This window comes from Drosophila elegans, unplaced genomic scaffold (assembly GCF_018152505.1).
Source record: "Drosophila elegans isolate 14027-0461.03 unplaced genomic scaffold, ASM1815250v1 contig_468, whole genome shotgun sequence".
Lineage (NCBI taxonomy): Eukaryota > Metazoa > Arthropoda > Insecta > Diptera > Drosophilidae > Drosophila > Drosophila elegans.
This window is the reverse complement of record NW_024545855.1, coordinates 1,167,215-1,183,426: the sequence shown is the minus strand read 5'-3', so window position 1 is coordinate 1,183,426 and position 16,212 is coordinate 1,167,215. Positions and strand designations below refer to the sequence as shown.

Here is a 16,212-nt window from a genome sequence, read left to right as displayed (position 1 = left end):
CATTGGCAAAATTATACTTCATATAACAAAAGAATCTTCTAGATTTGGATTTACAGTCACGTCCGTACGAATGTGAATACCGGTAAGTCGATTTATTGTCGATCAAAATGTTCTTAGGCTTAGTGCCGACCACAGTCAAACAAAATTGCAATCTGCAACCTACACAAACGCTATGCCTTTGTTTGTATGGGAGAAACTATAGTATATATGAATAAAGCTTTTACGCCAATAGCTTTGCTAGCTAAAAAGTTTACTGATTGGGTTAGTCATACACAAATCGGGAACCGGAGTGCATTAAACTAATTTGATTAAACTTTGCGTTTCTTTATCTTCCAATTAATGTGAAAACAGGTATCAGTTTTTACTCCATACGGCAATAATAAAAAAATGGACCCAGAAATTACGGTAAGTATATACATACATATATATATTTCCAGATTTAGAAAAGACGTAAACACAAAATGTCTATCTAATTATTGTACTTTATTCTGGATATACAGCCCATTTCCAGTCTGCACCCACTCCGAATTTCATCCATAAGAGCCAGGGTTTCCTACAAGACAGAAATAAGCTCCTGGAATAATGGTGACAAAGATGGGAAAATCTTTCTTATCAATTTGATAGACAAATCTGGTGAAATTACTGCCCTTGTGTTTAACGATCTGTGCATGAAGTTCTACCGCCAGATTCAGGCAGGCAGTGTATACGTGTTCTCCAATGTAGAGGCAAGGCCAGCGCATGACAAGAACAAAGTACTGGGTAACAGCCTCCAGATTTTGTTCCTGGATAATACAGTTGTACAGCGGGATAATACAGTTGTACAACTGGAGATTCCCCAAACAAAATATAACTTCGTTGATCTTTCCGCTGTTTCTAAAATACGGGACGGAGAACCAGTCGACGTAATTGGAATCTGCACTCATGTGCCTGATTATGAACACCGTGGAGATTATACAATTCGAGAAATTGTGCTTTTGGACCCTGACTACCAGGAAGTCATGTTAAATCTGTGGGAAGAGCAGGCTGTTAACTTTGATGGTGATGTTGACGATGTGATCGTGGTCAAAGGAGCGCGTGTCCGGGAACATAACAACGAGAAAAAACTGAACGCCGGCTGGTACTCCATGGTGCAGATCAATCCTGATATTCCAAATGCCATCGGAATGCGAAAATGGTACGAAAATCAATAAGAAACCTCTAATATATTGTTAATTGTTATGTTTGCTGAATAAATACTGGAACAGCCGAAACAGAAGTAGCAAATTGCTGTAATTTAAATATAAATTCCTTGGAACAAAGTATGTTTATTTGTCGAGAAATAATTGTACAATAAATAAATAGGGTAGAACGTAATAAAATAAACGCCCAAACCAAACTGCACTTGGCATTGGGACTAAACTAGAGATTATCCACCTAAGGGTCTAGGAAAAGATTACATCTACATAAACAGAGAAAAAATCATAACAATATCAGTTCCCTAGTGTCCACAATTTTGTAGTCAAAATAATCTTAATCATATCAGGCGAACACTTTAGCCTACTGATATGAAGAAAATTATTTTGATTGCTTTAACATAATTTCAAAGCGCATCAAATAGCGCTAAATTCATCTGAATAAAATCCGAATCGGTGACCAATTTCGGGGACATTTTTTCTCTGTCAAGATGGGGATGAGACTATAGAAACCCGTTGACATGAGCAAGGGACTTGACTACGTACGGCTAACCGACCAGAGACGCTCGATCGTGAACACTTAACCTAGATCTCAGATAACGTTGGGTTGGGCCCCCAGATGGAGCCTAGTTGGACAGCTGCTGCTCTCCCTCCGCGGGCACCACGTGCTCATGGTCCTCCTTGGACAGGCTGCGCTGCTGCTCCTCCACCTGCGTCGCCCGCTTGGCCTGCTCCTGCCGCCTGGCCACGCCCTCCATCGACTCCCGCAGCGAGTCGATGTCCAGAGCGTTCTCGTCCTTGTCGCCATCCTGCTCCTGCCGCTGGCCACCGGCGAACTTGGAGAAGTAGGTGAGCGACTTCATCAGCTGGTAGCTCTTCGAGATGGGTATGTTCGAGTCGTAGACGCTGGTGCTGGAGCTGCAGTCCACGTAGAACCACCAGTTGCACTTGAGGATCGTCTGGTCGAAGAGGGTGTTCTCCGGGCAGAGGAACGACTTCCGCACCATGCCGTCGTCGGTGAGGGCGCACACATGGAAGACCTTGAGGGAAAAAGGTGAGAATAATAAAATTAAAACTAATTCCACAAAGTACATATAACCCGAATAACTTACCATGCATCCCAGTTCGGTGTCGGCGTAAAGACCTGGAAAGTGCTTTTGCTTTGCACAGGAGAAACTCGTCGGTGGCAGGTCCACTTTGGATTTGAAGTTGTCGTCGAAGTTCTTGTCGTAGCCCACGGGATAGTATTCCTTGGGTGCGTTCATGACCTACAAAAAAAACGAGAAATGGTAGAAAAAAATTAAGATTCAGAGTAGCGTAGTTCCCATTAAAGCACAAAATTCCTAATCTCTTTAATCATAATTAATAAAGCTTTTAAAATTATTACGTATCCGCCACGTTGTGCCTTTTGTGAATTTGTTAGTTCAAGGTCGAACTTATATATACTGTGTTTGGGCTAGGAAATTCATTTCAAATAAAGTCTTAACTAAGTTGGCTGTGCCTTACCATTTTACGCATTTGTTTTTAATTTATAGTTAAGTTTCGTGTGTAAGGAAATACATGAAATGGTGTTTATGCACATACGTATTTACCCATTTCATGAAATTATTGCATGAAATGGCTATCGCATAAACACTATAATATAAGGGATAACAATTGTTTAAATATATATATCAGATCGAAAATATCTTCCACACATAAGTAAACTTTTTCCAAAATATTACGTATACAGCCCGTTGTTCACTTTTTGATTTTGTTGGAATTAGTTTCTTAAGGCAGTCTTACAGCTAAAATTAATTATTTAATCTTTTTAAAAAATTACATACATATATGGTACTTAAAAAACTTAGCAAATATTTATTAAATGATGTGGATCACATATGTATATCACAATAACAGCCCAACTCCAAGCAAAATACCCACCTTGGACACCTTGTGCTCGGCCAGCGACTTCTGCGGACGCGGCGTACTGGTTGTCGTTGTGGTCGTCGTAGTCGTAGTCCTCACTGTGGAGGTGCGCATGAACTCCTCCCGCAGTTTGGCCGCCAACTGAGCCCGGTGCTCGGCCTTCAGCTGCTGTTCCCGGACGTAGATGGCGTGCTTAATGGTGTCCACTGTGACGTTGGCAGCTGCAGCCAGTTCCTCAACGGTCACGTCCTTCAGGTCGAACTTGGGCTCCTCGAACTGCAGGTAGTTTGGATGACTGGCCACCGTCCGGTGCTCCTTGCCCTCGTTGGCGATCCGGGCGATGGACTGGGGCATCGCCTGGAACACGGGCACTGCCACGGGCTGCGACACCACCGGATTGGCCACGTGGAAGGTACGGTTCGAGTGCTGTCCAAAATAGGGAGGATAAATGTTATTAACAGAAACCGAAAAAATCGTTTAAATTTATTGAACTATACCACTTATACCATTCAAGAAGTATTAAAATAATGCATATCCCTTCAAACACGATTGTCCGGAATATAGATAAGATTTAAATGAGTACTTGTTGGTAGTACAATAAAGAATATAAAGGTATACAAAATATTTTTTATAAGACTTTCAAAAAATCGTTTTAAGTTTAACAACGTCATTTTAGTCGATTGTGCATAACAGTCGACAATAAATTTGATTTTATGGTTAACAATAATACTTGTTAATAAACAGAAACATCTATCAATAATTAGTTTTAAAGTTTTTTTTACATTTGTTCTTCTAATATAAAGAGCTACGACTTTTTATTTTGTTTTGCTAAAGTAATTCCAACCAACCAAATAGTACTCTTTAACTTAAAAATCCATTGAATCCCTAGTACATAGTAACTCACCGGCTTATCGATGGCACTTATCAGCTTGTTGTTGATACTGACCCGTGGCTCCGGGGTGTCCACGGCCACCCGTCGCTCCGCCGTAGTGGGAGCCGGAGCGGAGGCCTGAGTGGCGGCCACTTGCTTCTGGGGAATGGGTCGGAAGGCGGGAACTCCCAATGGCAATGGACGAGCCTCGGTCATGAGCTGTTGCTGTTGCTGCTGCTGCTGCTGCTGCTGTTGTTGCTGCTGTAGTAGCAACAATTGTTGCTTTAGTTTTAGTTGCTGTTGCAGTTTCTGCTGCTGCAGTTGCAGTTGCTGCTGCTGTTGCACCTGTTGCAGGTTGAAGGGCGCTGCTCCGGTGGACCGTGAACTTATACGCTTGTCGGGCAAAGGGTGTTGCACTGGTTGATTGACCTACCGGAAAAAAGTGATGTAAGTATTATAGCTTTAATAACATTTATAAACCTCACCTGCTGCTGAGTAGAGGGAAGTACGCCCACCAAATCCGGAGGAGCTCCGTTCTTGTAGCTGATGGCACGCCGGCGGTCAGGCTCCGTGTTGCCCAGCGATTCCGGGAAGCCCAGCTCGTCGCCCAGACTGAAACCTGCAATGGCCAAGGGTTTTGGGTTAGGTAGGGCCCCCAACGACCCCATCAATCACTTCAATCGTGGCCAAGGGTTGGGCAATGAGGTGTTAATTAATGGCTTTTGTTTTACCCTTCACGTGCCTATGGTAAGGGTCTTATCGAAGTCTTAAATCTACACGGCTTGTATGTACAAAGGGCCTATAATAATCCATTAACAAAAGGGGTCGGTGAATACTAGTAAAATTGGTTTTGTAAACATTTTTTATATACGTAATCAAGTAAAACAACTTTTATCATTTGACTACAATTTAAAAACGCTATAGACCTGTGCAAAAACCAATTGGATGTTTGTATTTATTGAGATGAAGGCCCGAGCAGCTCGTTAAATTATCATTAAGTTGAGATTTAATTGGTGTTAATAATATACATTTATTCTACCAAAATTTTTTTTTTAGTTTTACGTTTAGAAATTTAATATTTTTTTTGTATGTATTTATTTTCAAAGTGATTCTTAATCTTGATTTTTATTGCAAATTTTTGGTACGTTTTAGAACGAGTTTAATATTTGTTTCACTTACATTCTTAAACAGTCTCAAAAGTCAATCTTTAAAAAATTTGTAAAATTAATTAAAACATGAAAGTCATTGTTTTATTTGATAAGATATATATCTTTTAAAGTTTGTTAATTAAAAGTTACTCATTTGAATCGTTATGCTTCGGATCTTTTTGTGTTGCCCAAAGTCCAAAGACCTTCTGGAGTCTGATCTAGCTTTAAAGTGAGCAACCCCTGGTTATACGCCCGTGGCAATTGAACTACAGGTCAATCCACAAGTCGTTTTCTTGGTCTGCCTCTTCGTCTCAGGCGCTCCACTTTATCTTTCAGTATCGAGCTCAAGTCATTGGCTGCTATATGTAGCTACCACTGACATTGGCATTAATGCATAATGACTTACTTAATCGCTATTCGCGGTGCGTTTGAGTTCAGATCGAGTTCGATTACTTGACCAATTAGTTGCACTTGAAAATTGGAGGACTGGGAGCCTTGGAAACACTACGTACTCTACATTCACCTTGAACTATTTCGATGCCTTATGTACACTGAGAGAAGGGGGGATGGAGGATGATACGGGGCGGTGCAAATGGGGTGACAGAACAGTTGAGAGATTTACCTAAACCGAAATGGGCCTTTAGGCCACCCAAATTTCGTACACGAAACAGTCCAGACTTTTTGAAGTTACAATCGAGTATGAACCCGAAATCGGACGATAAAACACACGTCCCGCAAGCCAATCCTATAAATAAAGAATAGAAAAAGCAAACACAGAATAGGATAGATCTTTCGTATAATACAACAGTAATGTTTAAAATTAGTACAACAAGGGATTAATGCCGAGTTTGAGTATGTTTTTCGAGGTTTTTTTGGGGATTGAAATGGGGAAGGACGGGAAAGCTTCTGTGTTGTTTTCTCTATGCAACATTTAACCATAACCAAAAACTAAGCTTATAAAAGATTAGTAACCAACAGTATATTGTTATTGCTGTGTTAAAGTGGGTGGGGCTTTTAAATCTGGCATGTGTTGGATCACATTTCGTCGTTGGCATAAATTAATAAAATAAATTTTACTACTGTCAAGCATGAAGTTTTATAATGAAAACCGGCGCAAAGTTTTAATTTTATCCCGCATCGAATCAAATTGCGTAGCGGATGTCTTGATTGATGTGCGGATTGCCCGCTCAAATCTCACATACACATCTGCCTCGGCTGGTGGAATCCGAGGTATGTGTGCTTTTATTATCTGCCATCTGCCAACTCGGGGTGTGACCGCAGAATGACCCACTTTGGAGCAGAGAAGATGGCCCAATCCGACCGCAAGACATACGAGCAATAAAACCAGGCCGCCAGCATTCTCCCACCGATCTCAACGTGGCCATAATCGATTAACGATGCCGTGAGCAGACCCATTATGGACCGACAAACACCACTTCCTTGTGAGCGGGGTAAGCACAAACCAATTGAAACCCAAGCCCATTAGTGCCATAGGTTACGCATTAGCCGGGGTTAGCCAAGATTTATAGAGAGCAACCCCGTTGACCTGAACCAAGTTGCAGACTTCAATCTGAATTGCGCGTCTTGGGTTCAAATTAAATTGTTAGCATGTCAAGTGGGACATGTAATACGTGTTTCGAATGAGTTCTTTCAAAACACCCCTCCACTCGGCGTGTCGTGCATCCATATTCATAGAGCAGCATTTGAAACCGATTCTAAGGCGGCTAATGGCGGGCCATTATGTGCGAGTGGCACATGTTGCCAATTGTGGTAATCGCTTTAGATGCTACACTTGACAAAAAATTAATGAAAATTGGACCTACTTTATTGTAAAATGATGGGGAACTGTGATTTAAGGTATCTTACTTACATCATTTAAATAAAATTAATTATTTTATTGGTAATAAAAGGAAAGTTAGTACCAAAAGGTATATTTAAAAAAACACAAAATATGTTTATTATTTCATTGAAATGGTTAAATCAACAGAGTAAATTGCTTACTTTACCTTCTGTGTAAAAATTGCTTTTGTATAAGTGTAAATATGTGTACTTAAGTTTTTCTGGATAGAAGTAAATTAATTCGAAACTCTTTCGAAATCAAGAACATGTTTAATTGTTTTGTATGTTAAGCAAATTCCAAAAGGCCGCAGTTAAGGTCGTTTTTTCACAGTGCAGAGCCGCTACGGGTCGGATCGGAGTCCGGTCCAACAGTTTGGCTTGTGGGTTCAAGGAAAATGGAGCTGGTTTTATAACCGCCCGCCTAATGGAGTGTCAGCATGCCAAGGCAACGTGTGGCCATCTCCCATCTCCGTGGGATCAGAGTGCGCAGTCGATGTGGTCACTTCCTCGTCTTTGTCATCGTCATCATCATCAGGTACACCACTCAATTACTCCAAGTCCACAATCGATTATCCCTGCTCTCCCCGAACGGTAGATAATCGAACTTTTACTTGCAAAATTTGCATTACGCATTCGCCGTGTGGGCGAGCAGTTATTTTAATTGTGCCTGCAAATGGCCAGCACGGCGACAAATTGGAGAAGGGAAAACGGCAATTAGCTAGGGAAAACTAGGCAAATAACGCGGCATGCCTGAGAGCAATATGAAATATGAAATTTGCTTCGAATTGTCAGTGGGGGGGTTTATCCAGCGACATTTGCAGCTAGTCACAGGCGATCGACAAGCGCTTTCTCTCATCTCGGGCATAAAATGCGAGTTGCGGTGGGCTGACGACTTGTCGTGGCTACCCGGCATCAAGTGGTCAAATAGAAATTCAAACTAAACAAATAATGAGGCATAAATATGCACGTGGGGCAGTGTCGGATGGCCGGCAAAGGCCAGGCAATGTTTAGTTACTTTCCTCAAAGTCTATGTCCCGCTTCCCCTGATCGGTAAGCCTCATCTAGTTAGCACCTCTGCCCGCGAAAGTGGGTCATCTGGTCTCAAAAAAACATTGATATTAATTGCTCACTCGAATGCTAAGACAGAAATCGAAACCGAACCTGAAACAGAAACTGAAACTGAATCCGAAACCGAAACAGAAACTGGCTGGCCAAGCTCAGCGTTAATTCAATTTGATGATCTCCCCTGGCCGACGCAAATGCAAATATCGTGTATAAATTATCAAACATCTGCCGTCCTAGGCCGTCCATTCATTGTGGCCGAACCTTAACCCAAACCTTTGAGACAACGCCTCTTTAAGCGGTTTCCCTTTTTATATTCTGCACTCATATTTTAAGGCTTTAAGCATTCCATTGTTGGCAAAACGTTTTACGGTCAATCTTTTTATCTCATTGTCAATGATTTTTTTTCGCGAAGGCTCTTTGGGCGACAACCTTTCCCTTTTTTTTCGCTGACTGTGCGAAACTGACTGTGCGAAACTTTCCATTTCTCCTTGATTTACTTAGGCAGGCCCAGTAATGATATTTGTTCTCATTGTAAATGGTATAATGATAGAAGAAAAGCAATTAAATTGTTGATTGAGTTTTACGAGCTGCCAATGACCTTGCCATGGTGTTTTAATTGAGTGATATAAAATGAGGAGACTGGCTTGAATTGACTTGTATCCAAAGATTGACTATTACGGCTTGTTCTATTCCATGAGTGGGAAAATCAAAATGTAATTTCGGGAATTTAACGATCTGCCCATGACCTTGCCCCTGTGACTCGAATAAGCAATCCGAGTGAAACCATTATCGCTTCGGGGGAGATTGTTTCGGCTTGGATTGTCCAAATGGGCTTCAAAGTGTCAGCCCCAAAACGCGGTTTGCTAATCCCCCTTTGCCGGTTAATTATGTTAATTGAACGATGGTCTTGACAGTGAGCGATAGGCCCAACAAAAGAGCTCCGGCTGACAAAACTTTTGACAAAGCCACTTCAAGCCATCGAATTAAATTGCAATTTGATCATGTGTGTGCGTGTGGGCCAAACAATCGTCTGCTCACAAAGGTGTGGAATGGAATGCAAGACTTTGGATGCCCAGAGATCGGTGCAGCATCGCCGAGATGAAGGTCTTACGTGAGCGGGTTGCGTGCTCGGAAATAATGAACCAGCACACTTGACAACGCAAGAGAAACACTGTTTATACTATCTGAAGATGGTCCCAAACAATAGAAGCGATAATCATGCTTAAATTTATTCCTAATTGCGAACAAAACGAAACAAAAAGTCTGAATTGGGGAACTCAAAAAGCGAAAGGACACGACCCTTGTGTGGGAATAAATACAACCGGAAGCCTCTTCATGCACTGCTTAAAATTACTTCAACTTCGAGCTTAAGAATTTCACCAACTATATTTTAGACTTAACATTGAAATCATTGATATTTTATTTGGAAAACATATGCTATACACAAATAAAAGGAATAAAATAGAAAGTAATTCTCTTTATAAATCAATAGTTAAAGTTTCAGTTTTGTATGCAGTTATTAAGAAAAGGCAATACCATTTAGCATTTAAACAAACATAATTAATTTTTTATAAGTATTTGTTAAGCATATGCCACAAAACTTTAGTCCCACGCGACTTTTCAGTAATATTCAAGTAGCTCTAAAACAATATTACATAATTATGGCAACTTGTATTTTTTTTTACACTACCCAGCTATTTGCTTGAAAATTAAATTGCAACATGCCTAGTACAAAGTAGAAAGCGCTTTCAATATGTTTTGTTTATGTCTTAACAAATTAATACAAAATATGTGCTTTAGAATTTATGGGATATTTTTTTCCCCGGTGCACAGATGCCTGTTTGCCTTTCACTTTGCAAAATACCAGCCCGAAGAGCCTTTTACTGACTGACCAATGGTATGACAATGCAATTTCTTTCTTTTTTTTATATTTCCCAGTACTTTTGGCCCCTTCGGCAGATGCAGCAATGCATTTCAGCAGGGCTCCAAGGTTTATTCAAGAAAAACATTCGTTGGCGTCAGCTAATTGCCGTTGAAAGTATGTACATTTTGCCAAAAACCATTTATATTATTTTACGTTTGCTTGCCAGACGGGGCGTATACTCACTAACATATTGGCTATTAGCTGTCACTTTTGGCCAGGAAGGGTCGTCTTCACACAACGCTGCCAAGTGTTTTAGGCCAGAAGTATTGCATAAAGCTCTCAGACATCGGTTCGAATGTGGGTTATATAAAAAGACAGAAAGAGCAACAGCATCAGAAACAACTGAAGATGCCTCCAAAGCGCTGCGTCATTGGCCACAAAACAGATATTGAGTTTGAGCCAAACACGAGCGAAAAGAAAAAAAAAAGAAAACACCAAAGAGAAACATCGCTGGCCAGCGCATCCCAATAAGTTGGGGTACAAATCGGCGTTATATTGATGAATCATGGCCCACGATTGCCGGACGCTGTTCGCTGAGTTTTATGAAGCCATCAATGGGAATATCAAAAGATTTGGGCAGGGCAATGTCGGTACATATTTGGGCGATGTGTGTAAGCATCAGTTCCTGCTGCCCATGGATCGTTTCTTTTTGGCCAAGCAAAGGTCAGCAAACACACCATTAACTTTATGCAAATTGGGCAGCGAAAATTGTCGGAATTAACACCCGGCAATCGACGACTATTGCTCTGATCTTGACCGATATTCTGGCCTAGGACCGGTCGTTACCATAACGAGGGGAGATCGGAACATCGTAACACTCAGTCAAATAAAACAGGCGGAATTGTAGTGCGAAGGCTATGCGGGGCTAATTTATGTCTGCAAATTTGCAAATTGATTAATTGGCGAATGGTTGGTAAATGGATAAGAGTAACAGTCTGCCCTTAATGGAGCCACCTTCAAGCCAGATACACACATGTACACACATGTGTATCTGTTCTTAATGAGCTGCACATTACTTCAGGTCAAGAATGCTCCATGGGCACCGTGACTAACACAAAACCAATCCGGTTTCTTCGGCAAGGTTTTGCATTAAGCGAACAGATTGGGGCGCAGACAATGAACCAAAACTGAATCCATATAAAAAGCGATGCCAATAAACTGCAGCCGCGGATCGGTGGCTAAATATGCATATACAAATACGAAGATAAGATTGCTTAAATTGCTATTTGCCTTTTGTTTTGCACTTTTTACATGAATTGGATTTTTTTTGAATTTTAATTGATGTTCAAGTCATCATGTCTAGATCTAGATTACTATTCAAGCTAAATGACTATTTTTTTTGGCGCGCTTTTGGGTGAACGATTGGTCAATTATTGACTAAATTTGGCCAATTTCCAAGAGAATCATCTTGGTCGGCAACCTGTTTTGGATCTGCAGTCTAGTATTACAGCATATCCAGGTGTCATAAGACTCTCCATAAAAGATAACGGTTGTCTCGAGTCAAACGACTTAAGACACAAACTCGAATCCAAGAAAAGTTCGTCGCCTAAGTCATTTGTTTTTCAGCCTGCTGCCAACCAGAATTAAATAATTGTTATCCGACACCCGTGAAAAGCAATTAAAGCCCGACCACAACAGCAATAACAACAACAACAGAAACGGCAATTATTCCGAAAAATTCAAAACGGGAAACATGAAAACTGCATTTACTCACTTGCCGCCTGCATGATCAGAAAGCCAATCACAAAAAAGTTCATTTTTGCCACTTTTTTTTCTCGTTCGAATTTTGCTTGAAAATTTCTTTCTTCGGAAATTACGATGATTAGTTATTTTCGTCGGATGCGTTTAATTTATCTTTACGATTTTCCTTGCACGCTCGTTCACTCACTTGGGGGGAAAACGAAAACTGAGGAAAACACAATAAACTTTTATTATCGTTGTGTTCGCGACTCGTGCCGCAGATCGGAAGCGGATAGTTGATTTAATTAAATTTAATGAACTTATTATTTTTATCAATTATTTCAGCATTGCGGTTGGACGAAAGAAAAGCAAAGCGCGTAAATTGAACGAATATACAGAAAACATATATAAAAACCAAAATAAAACCGGTAGACATAAGAAACGCAAATGACCGGGGTAAACACTCTCACTCTCTCTTTCGGCGGTAAAAGTGAAGATGGGCGGACGGAGGCGGCGACACGACTGAGATGTGCCGATAATCGCGCTGCGCTACGCGTGCGTAGGCGCCGGCAGAGGCGGTGGCAGCGGCCGTGGCAGAGGCAGCGGTGGCCTGGAACACTATATTTCCAAATTTACCAAGAAAAACCTAAGCTTAGTAAAATATAAATACTGTCTCTAACCTACAAAGAATATATAATTATAATATATAATATAATTTGATCTATGTACAACATTTATTTTATTTAATTTATTTGTTTTTTTTTTCTAAGTATGCATTTTTTTCATTTTTTGACAGAAATAATCGAATTGTATGAATGCACAAAAATGAATTAAATTTTCGGTAATCGTTTTTTTAAGTTTGAGCATTTTTCTATAATAAACTTTAACCACATGCATTTGAAACTATAAAAATTTCCGCTTTAATATTTTACCAAATTGCATTGGAATAATAAATTCAACCAAAAGTGTAGCTTAGGTAATGGATAGGCTTCTAGTTAACATTAAACTTTGTAAAGATATTGTTTTTTTTTTTTAATTTAGGTAAAGTTTACTTGAGAGTAAGTCGTAAAGGTTTGCAGTTTGGATTACATTTATTTAATACGTTTTAATTACTTTTTAAAGTTTGCAATTCGAAATACAACTAGTTCTAAGTATTTTTTTGGAAGCTTATTTCGCAAATTAAAAGTATACGTATTCCGAAGCCAAGCTAGATTTGAATTTTGGTTTAAATGGAAACTACAACTATTATTTATTTTCAATTTCTGGCGAGTAAATTAAAGTTTAACAATTTAGTTAGCCGCAGTATTTGATCAAATTTAATGAAAAAGTTAATTAAAAGTAATGCGTAATAAAATGTCTTGTCTCGTTATAAATTTTCGACTTAATCTCTGGTGATTTATTTGGCGACACATCCAGCGGTATTACCGTCTGGCGGCAATGGCTCCTTCGCTGCTCTCTTGAGCATAACAACAACTTTCCAATTGCCACCGCCAGCGCTTTGGTTTGTTGGTCAGCGCTCCATAATTTCCTCGGCTGACTGTCTTTTTCGTCTATTGTCACTGCCAACTTAAGGCGGCTGCGCACATGCCAACTACACTGCCACGCCCCCAAAATCCAAAACACAGCACAATAACAATAACAACAACAACACGGCGACGACACGTTCAACGGCAATAACAACTAAAACAACAACAGTTCTGCCTCGTTTTGAAACTGGCAGCATAGGTAAAAGTTGTTTTCGATACGCTTTAATTTCGTTAGCTTTTTGGCCGCGTTAATTTTTTGCCCGAAATTAGCGCAAAAACACACACACCCGAAAACATTTAGCACTGCCCTAATCAATGTTAAGCCGAATTATGCACTCGATTTAATTTTGTAATTTTTACAGCACAGCCCCAATGGGTCTAGTGATATTGCCTTGGCTCCACAAAATATTTGGCCTGTGTTGCCAAAGCGAAACGTTAGCGACTTACAACCTGCGGGACAACGCGATCACCTGGCCAGGTGCGAAACTTAACTTGTTGCTCTGGCGCGCGGCCAACGACTGAAAGCCGAATCACAAACTGAAACTTAAGCGGTATCCGAATCCGAATCGAAGTTGCTATTGCGGTAAGCCGAAGAAACTCTAAACAAACGTTGGGACCCGCTCTTTTGCTCTCTCCACTTGTTTGGCAGCACTGGCCGAGCGGATAACGGTAAAAGATATAGCCGATAGACAATTCGGAAAATGGAAATATGCAATTTAAAATTATATGTTTAGCCTTTCTTCAGTTTAAATGGTTTTATGATAAACACAAACGATATATTTGGTTATGATCGAAAAATATATTAAGAATTCTAACACTTCTGTACAAATATAAGGATCAAAAAACAAATTTTCTAAAAAATTATTAAGGGGCTTTTTGAAATATATTCGTTTTGGGTCAACATTTATCACTCATACGCAATGTTGCTTTGGATCACCTTATTTATTCTTGGCCAACTATTTTAACCTATAATAAATAACGATAACAAAAACTAATTTTGTTTATTCTATATATAAAGGATACTTATCAGGTTTATTTAATATCCAGGAATATACCACCCTTATTAGCTATATAAATCTTTTTCTGTGTTATATATATGTTATTTATTTCTATTTACCTTATTTTGAACCCTCTGGATTTTTTTCTTAAGATAACGTATTTGTCTTATTTTAAATTATTGCTATCCGGGTGACGGTTTGCATTTTTCATACATGGACTGGAAAACGCTTGCGGCAGCTCGTTTATCCATTTTGTGAGTACTATAAGCAAACATTATTGGACGTTATAAAAATAGGACCCACAGACCTAGAACTTACCATATTTAGAGCCAGAAATCACTGGACAAGCTGAGTGCAGGGACTTCTCATTCACTGCCCCGGAGTTGTGAAGATTGTACCAGAAGACCGCCGAACCCTTCTTGGGCGTCACGGTGATATTAATCAACGGGAAAATGGTGTCGCCACCCGAATCCACATCTCCCAGCTGGAGAAATTCCAAATAAGATCAAGAAGTCTGCACTAAGTGGTACTAGCTTACGTAAAACAAAACAGTGGCTATGCGTTCTCCCTTTTCTATTCGGACCTGCAAAGATAACCATATAGTTTTCTTATTATATAAATTTCGTAGGAACCCTACCTTTTGCGGAAAATTAAGATAGTCTTGGTGCAACATGTAATTACCACCTATTCCGTAGTTAATCAGGGTGATCGCTTCGCTCATGTCCATATTTAAGCCGGTCATATCGGCCACCCGTTCTGTGAGAGATTCGTCTAGCGTTGTCGGGATATATGAGTCCTTGGAGCTTCTCACCACCGACTTCTGACCCACGTCGATAAGGGACAAAGAAAACTCGCTTGAGTTCATAATCAAATCAATTTCGCTGTCATAGATGACGTCGTGGAAAACCACCATGTATGGATCGGTGCTCAGCTCCTCCATTTTCAGTGGGGCGATCCTCGTGAAGGTCGTCGTGGAAGTGTTGTAGCGGCAAAGGAGTCGACTGGGTTTTCGGAACAAAGCACTGCAGTTCTGATTGGTGGCTAACTCCTTCTCGATGAACATATCTAAATCGCTGTAGCTTAACTCTTTTGGTTTTTTTCCAAAGTGAAATGAGGCGGCAGTTAGTTGTTTGTTCTTTATCAGGAGAGCTCCCCACGACGAGTGGACTGTGTAGCTGTTGAAATTAGTTTCGTTTTTGGCCAAGGAGGTATTAAACCAAGCCTCGGCACGATCTTCATTCCTGTTTCCTATGCAGAACTCTCCAAGAGCTAAGCAATCCCGAGCTGACAGTGCTGTCCTGGAAGTGTTTAATGATAGTTTTAAGCATTTTTTTTACCCATCTCAACTTACTCTGGCTTTGAGTGTCCTGCCAAACTCCCAGCTGCCATTTCTTCCGGCTTAAGGTCATAAAAGGACACAAGGTCATCGATGCCGCGACAGGCGTGTTCCAAATCCAATGCGGTGGGTAAAAGCTTTCGCGATGGGCCTTTTCAATGTGACCTGAATAAAATTTAAAATTTAAAAACATAAACACTGTTCTTTCGGCATTTAAGTATTGTTAATACCTAATTCATTATTTTTTGTGTTTAAGGCAAAGTGATGCCATTTCCTCCAATCCGTGTGTAGGCGATGTATCAAACGAAAACTGTTCACTGGATTTCCCAAGTACATTTCATAGTCATTTTGCATTTGGTTGTGCTCAGAATTCATGGTTATTAAGGAACTAATAAGCGTCCACTACTTGTCATTATTCGGGGAAAAATGATTGCTTTCTCTTACTGCTCAACCAAATGGAGTTTCCTCTTCAGTACTTCCACGTAACCCCTTAGATTATCGACCAGCTCATCCTCAACCTCGAGAAGTTTCATTAGTTCCACTGTTGAGGCGGCATAGGATTTCATTGGAACCACTTTGCCAAATATTTGGCAGATAGTTGTACAAACACTTAGGAAACCAATGAAAGTAAAATTCTGTATACTATACATTTCACTTATCAAACTTTTGGGCAAATGAATTCTTAACTTCGAATTAACTAACGTTAAAAAAAAGTAAATTAATATGCTCTAATTTAATTAGATGA

General features: G+C 40.1%; 2 protein-coding genes and 1 pseudogene across 4 annotated transcripts; 1 reads left to right on the top strand and 2 right to left on the bottom strand.

Annotated features, from left to right (window-relative positions):
- Window positions 1-276: 276 nt before the first annotated feature.
- On the top strand, window positions 277-1,255 carry LOC108143983 (replication protein A 70 kDa DNA-binding subunit-like). The gene is made up of 2 exons (XM_017268597.2): window positions 277-405; window positions 501-1,255. The coding sequence occupies exons 1-2, from the start codon at window positions 388-390 to the stop codon at window positions 1,188-1,190; spliced, it is 708 nt and encodes a 235-aa protein (XP_017124086.1). The 5' UTR covers window positions 277-387; the 3' UTR covers window positions 1,191-1,255.
- A 29-nt stretch (window positions 1,256-1,284) lies between these two features.
- Window positions 1,285-13,660, bottom strand: LOC108143982. Of its 3 annotated transcripts, none has more exons than XM_017268594.2 (8): window positions 13,584-13,660; window positions 11,642-11,833; window positions 5,722-5,844; window positions 4,437-4,570; window positions 3,985-4,380; window positions 3,096-3,506; window positions 2,285-2,440; window positions 1,285-2,212 (listed from the first exon to the last, which is right to left on the bottom strand). In XM_017268594.2, exons 2-8 carry the CDS (start codon window positions 11,682-11,684, stop codon window positions 1,799-1,801), a joined length of 1,677 nt encoding a protein of 558 aa, XP_017124083.1. In that variant the 5' UTR covers window positions 11,685-11,833; window positions 13,584-13,660; the 3' UTR covers window positions 1,285-1,798. The 3 variants fall into 3 exon arrangements, with proteins under 3 accessions (XP_017124083.1, XP_017124082.1, XP_041564920.1); XM_017268593.2 differs by having other exon boundaries at window positions 13,581-13,657; XM_041708986.1 differs by lacking the exon at window positions 5,722-5,844.
- Window positions 13,661-14,257: 597 nt separating this feature from the next.
- LOC108143742 lies at window positions 14,258-16,117 on the bottom strand (annotated as a pseudogene).
- Between the last annotated feature and the right edge of the window lie 95 nt (window positions 16,118-16,212).

Coding starts and splice junctions, on each gene's coding strand:
- LOC108143982 (XM_017268594.2), bottom strand. CDS start 11,684: ATGAACTTTTTTGTGATTGGCTTTCTGATCATGCAGGCGGCAA. Junction 4,571..5,721: donor AAAGGCCCATTTCGGTTTAG/GTAAATCTCTCA, acceptor TGGCCATTGCAG/GTTTCAGTCTGGGCGACGAG. Junction 4,381..4,436: donor TTCCCTCTACTCAGCAGCAG/GTGAGGTTTATA, acceptor TTTTTCCGGTAG/GTCAATCAACCAGTGCAACA.